Source organism: Ipomoea triloba, chromosome 1 (genome assembly GCF_003576645.1).
Source record: "Ipomoea triloba cultivar NCNSP0323 chromosome 1, ASM357664v1".
NCBI classification, from domain to species: Eukaryota; Viridiplantae; Streptophyta; class Magnoliopsida; order Solanales; family Convolvulaceae; genus Ipomoea; species Ipomoea triloba.
The window spans coordinates 3,116,872-3,122,366 of record NC_044916.1 but is presented as its reverse complement, the minus strand read 5'-3'; the positions used below and the strand labels follow the sequence as shown (position 1 = coordinate 3,122,366).

The following is a 5,495-nucleotide window of genomic DNA, read 5'->3' as shown; positions in this document are numbered from 1 at the left end:
ACCATTTTGCCCATCTCTGCAAGCAGACATCCAGATCCAGTAGACCGGGTAAATATCGTGTTATATAGATGAAGAAAAGGACTTGTGTTCCGTAACTACCCCTGTGGAAAATTCAGAGCCTCAAATTTCCCTTGTTTTGTGGCAACCTTAACCGACAAAATCAAACGGCGGTGCCAGATGGCAATTTTGAATCCTTACAATTTCCTCATATTTTTCTCGAGGAAGACGAAAAGTCTTCGACTTACAGACAAAAGATTTGCGTAATCTTAATGTGTTTTTCCTACATGTAATCCATTTCTTTTCCTTCTCTACTTCTTACATTTGGTCCAATGGGAGCTTTTCACCTTTTTTTTTTTGGTTACGAGTGTCTTACCCAAAACAAAGAATTCATTATAATCCTCATTCTGATAAAGATTGATATATCCCTAATAAGCAAAAAATGTAATAACATTTTAGTAAATATTTTAAATTTTAAAGTCCATCAATAAAAAGTTAAAGTGTATATAGTGATATGTATAATCAGATGCACTTTTAGAGTTGTTTATATTAAGTGAACATTTATGTATAATTGGATGCACTTTGTAATTTTGGGTAAGCAATGCATTTTAAAATTTGAAATATTTATGAAATTGCTATTGCATCTCGATCTATTTTTTTTTTCTTGCTTCATAGTCGTTAATTCAGACTATTATATATATATATATACTTTTTTTTTTACATTTTAATTCCGACTATTATACATCTTTTACATTTAGCTCTTGACTATCATTTTTTTCTTTACAATTAATACATGATTATTTTTTTTTATCTCATTTAGTCCGTCTAATCAAGTTAGTAGTACAAAGTATAATTTTACCATATATATATTTAGTAAAATTATACCTGTCACATTTAATTTTGAAAACCATAAAACACAATGCATATATCATTATATTGTTACATCAAACTTCATAGAATTTTCCAAATTATATATAGAGTGATTCAACACTCACCTCCTAAGTTACTTCATAACATTATTTGATTAGTCCATTTTTTGTATTAAATAAATTCTTTTTATAACTTGTGACAACCAATTTATGAGCGACTAATGAATATAAAATGTTTTACTATTATAGAAAAAACATTACATTTTTTTTTGAGTACTACTTTTAGAATATAGTACTCAAAAAAAAAGAAAAAACATTACATTTTCATAAACCAACAGAGACGTATATAACATTCAATAGGGTGGCAATTTTCGTAATAAAATGTCCCTAATTTTCTAAATCCTTATATAGTTTATTGGGGCAATTTGGTAATTTGAATGTCATACTAGTGTCACAAGCTGAGCACCTCCACATATTAATTTTCACAGGTGGAGCACTCCCCTGGTTTTGACCTAAACCTCATAAACCCTCCTATCTCTCTCTCTCTCTCTCTATTTCTCTCTCTACAGTTTGAAACAGATACATATAGAGAGAGAAAGCTTGGAAAACAGTTAAAGCAATCCACAGGATAAAGAAGAAGAGAAAAAAACGTATGGCGACAAACCAGTTTCCGGACGATTTCCGGTGCCCGATTTCGCTTGAGATTATGTCCGACCCGGTTATTCTCTCATCGGGTCACACCTTCGACCGGTCGTCGATTCAACGCTGGCTGGACTCCGGTCACCGGACCTGCCCGATTACCAATTTGCCCATTTCCGACCCGCCCTGCCTCATACCGAACCACGCTCTCCGGAGCCTTATTTCCAATTATACCCTCGTCTCCTTGCCCGTGACGCGGGCCTGCCCGGCGGACCCGCAGGCCCTAATTCAGACCCTGATTTCGAAATCCGCTCCCGTGGACTCTAAGCTCAGCTCGCTCGACCAGCTGAGCAAGCTCTGCAAGCGCGATTCGGCGATTCGTCGGCGCCTGAGCGAGTCCGGCGCCGTCTCCGCCGTCCTGAACTGCGTGGACGCCGATGGAGACTCCGGGCTACAGGAGAAAGTCCTCCACTTGCTCCTAAACTTGAGTTTGGATGACGATAATAAGGTGGGTTTAGTAGCGGAAGGCGTGGTCGGGAAAGTCGTGGCGGCTCTCCGCGTCGGCTCCGGCGACTCACGCGCCGTCGCCGCCACCGTGCTGACGAGTTTGACGGTGGTGGAGGTGAACAAGGCGACAATTGGAGCCTACCCAGATGCGATTCCCGGTCTAGTTTGGCTTCTATGGTACGGAAACGCTAGGGAAAGAAAAGAGGCCGCTACTGCTCTATACACGCTCTGTTCATTCCCGGATAATCGCCTCCGGGCGGTGGAAAATCACGCCGTGCCGATTCTTATCCAGAATTCAAACTCCGGCCTCGAGCGAGCGGTGGAGGTTCTGGGATTATTAGCGAAATGCAAAGAGGGTAGACTAGAAATGATGAAATATGGTGGTTTCTTGGACACCTTGCTAGAGTTCTTGAAAAATGGATCCTCCAGAGGCGTCCAATACGCCCTTTTGACGATTAATATGCTTTGTACTTTCAGTGAACATATGTGTATAGAGGCCATTAGAAAAGGGGTTTTTGAAATTTGTGTTCAGCTATTGGAGGATGAGAATGAGAAGGTGAGAAGAAATGCCAATACTTTGATTCAGATTTTGCAGGGGAAAAAAGGAGTCTTTAGTAGAAATGGGATGTCTTGACTGTGATTTCATGGAGCTCTGATCCTAAACTGGAGGTAAGTTGGGATTTCCTGAAACTTTTTTTTTCTTTTTGGGGGTTAATTAGTTTTTTCTTTTTTCCTTTGTACAAAAAGATCAGAATTTGAAGGAGAAATCTTGTTCTTTGTTGTATATTTATCAATAAACATGATATGTGAAGGGCTTATGCTTTCGCTGTGTTAGAGAAGATTCAAAATCATTTTTTGACAAGTCTTTTACAGTTTTGCTCTTCTCAAGTTTTGCTAATTGTCCCAGTATCTATGTCTGAGGACTCAAACAGGAAAGGAATTACCAAAAAAGAAGAAAGTATTGTAAACTGTGTATTCACTATTCACTGATTTGATCATTGGAAATTCGACATTTACATTGTTGTTATGTTCGTCATTAGTACTAATTGTCTAATTTCATTACTTTAGTTTAGTGATAACTGATAATCCCTGTTTATTAGCATTACTTTAATGGAGGATCAAAGGTTTAATTTCTTAGTTTATCTAGAGCCATAATGTTTAGGCGTAGATATTAGTAGTTAATTTGGAGTATAGCATATATGTGCATGGAGTAATACACAACAGAACATATGGTGTTCTTCCTTATTTCATAGTTCATACAAGCCCCGAAGCATTTTCCTCCTCTCCTTTTTCTTGTCCTTTAGGTTTTTGGACGAGGGTGTGGGGTTTGGATGGATTTGGTTAAGAAAAAAAGGGGGTCACGGGCTTGTGGTGGCATTTTACACAAATGCTCATAGATGTAATTGGTGATCTAGAACGGGGAAGTTGGAATTTCCCTACTTGGTTTCTCGTAGCCTCCATTTGCACAAAAAGTTTTGGTACATGTGTACAGCTTTGAAGCCCTATATGCTTTCTTTTCACAAGATAAAAGTTCTTTCTTCTCCTAGGCATCATTCATTGCGATTGGCTTCTAATGTTGAACTGCCTATCACCCATCTTGCAAACAAATAGCGTATACGCAAGACATGTGTCAAAGTGCTTCCTTGTGTGTGCATTCTATTCCTCGTTGCAACTTCATGTTTTCTAACTACTTTTCACACGTTTTTGTCCAAGTTGAGAAGTTCACATGACTCGACTTTTGCAATATATCCAAATTTGTTTCTCAACCAAGTTGTGAATCATTCAATTCCCTCTTTCTCCCCCCTCCCTCTCTCTCTCCAATGTTTAGTAGGCATAAGGCCGAGAAAATTTATGTAGTCTACAACTGTTTTTTTTTTTAATACAACTGACTCTATTACATTGTAGTATCTGTTCATGTAGTCTACAACTGTTGATTATGCTGTGAAACATATATATATATATATATATATATATATATATATATATATGCTTATGATGTTCATTTTATTGGCTATGGAATTGTCTTCTTGATGATCTTTGAAGGACTTTTTAGTTTTTTTATCCCTCTGTGCAGCCCCCACCATGTACCACATATTTCTTCTGACAGGATAAACTTTTATATTGAACAGTGTTAGTTCATCCATAGCTTATCCAGATATTGGACTTGTCAAAATCACTAAAAAAAATAATATTGGTTGGATGCACCTACCCTACCCTTGAGTGTTGTATATAGTATAGTATACACATTTGCAGATTACAATATTTATATATAGATAGAGATAGATGTGTGCAGTGCAGTGTATAATTTATGGCATTAAGGAGTCAGAAAAGTTTAGGTGAGCAGAACCTCACCATTGCCAGTTTATTCCTTTGCCACTATGGGAAGCAACCAAGTGGAAAGAGGTGATTAAGAATTCCGGAATAAGAGGAAGCTGCATACTCATTGGTTGACCCACTTTTTTCATATCATGTTTGCATTAGGTTTGTCTTGGTTCATTATTTCTTTCATTTCTTTTTTAACTCTTAATATTCATATTGAATTATAACTAAGTTACAATATGAGCTCGGTTAAGACTCGAAGATGCTAACTTGAATTCAAGTTGGGAGCTGAACTCTTTAAGACTCGAAGACGTTAATCTAAAGTCGAGTTAGGAGTTGAGCTCTTTTAAGACTCAAAGACATTAACTTAAAGTCGAGTTAGGAGCTGAGCTCTGTTAAGACTCAAAGACGTTGACTTGTTAAAACTTGAAGATGTTAACCTAAAGACGAGCTAGGAGTTGAGTTTTGTTAAGACTTGAAAACATTAACTTGAAGTCCATTGTGAAGACTTGAAGATGTTAACCTAAGTCAAGCTGGAAGTTGAGCTCTATTAAGATTCGAAGAAGTTACTTAAGAAGAATCAAAGTTGTTAACACTCGGGTTATAGGTTGTTTGTGGATTAGGTTTGTCTTTTGTATCACCCTTAGTTTGCCGGCCAGGAGAAAGTGGGTTGCCACTATTTTAAGATAGTGGATTAACACAAGAGATTATGACTCTTCTTCTTAATTGGTTGTTAAACTTTTTTTTTTTTTGTTTATATTTGTATACAATCTGTTATGGCATAAATAGATGCCCTTTCTCTATCTTTTTCACAAGGAACCCATCATGCATGATACCCCCACCCCAAAATAGGAGAAAGGAAATGGAGGGATGCAACATGTCTGTTGTTTTGACATGAAAGTGTACACACAAACCCAATAGCAAAAAGCCTCTTAACTCCATTACTGGTTAAGAGAATCAGGATGGGCCTTTTGGTCACTTTGCAAGTTGGGTAGATGGTATGATGTTGGGCTATCATTATGTGGGAACATGGCAGCCATTTGATTGTAGGGAACAACATGGATGCCCTTCAAGTACTGATGAGGAACCTAGCACGAGAATCGATAAATTGTAACATGATCTTTTAATTAATGTTATTTTTAGTATAGTGTAAGTTTATATTTA

The 5,495-nt window shown here is 37.3% G+C and overlaps 1 protein-coding gene across 1 annotated transcript; it reads left to right on the top strand.

The window, feature by feature from the left end:
• Positions 1–1,393: 1,393 nt before the first annotated feature.
• On the top strand, positions 1,394–3,026 carry LOC116026370 (U-box domain-containing protein 8). The gene has a single exon (XM_031267845.1). It carries the CDS (start codon positions 1,519–1,521, stop codon positions 2,644–2,646), a length of 1,128 nt encoding a protein of 375 aa, XP_031123705.1. The 5' UTR covers positions 1,394–1,518; the 3' UTR covers positions 2,647–3,026.
• The last annotated feature ends 2,469 nt before the right edge of the window (positions 3,027–5,495 follow it).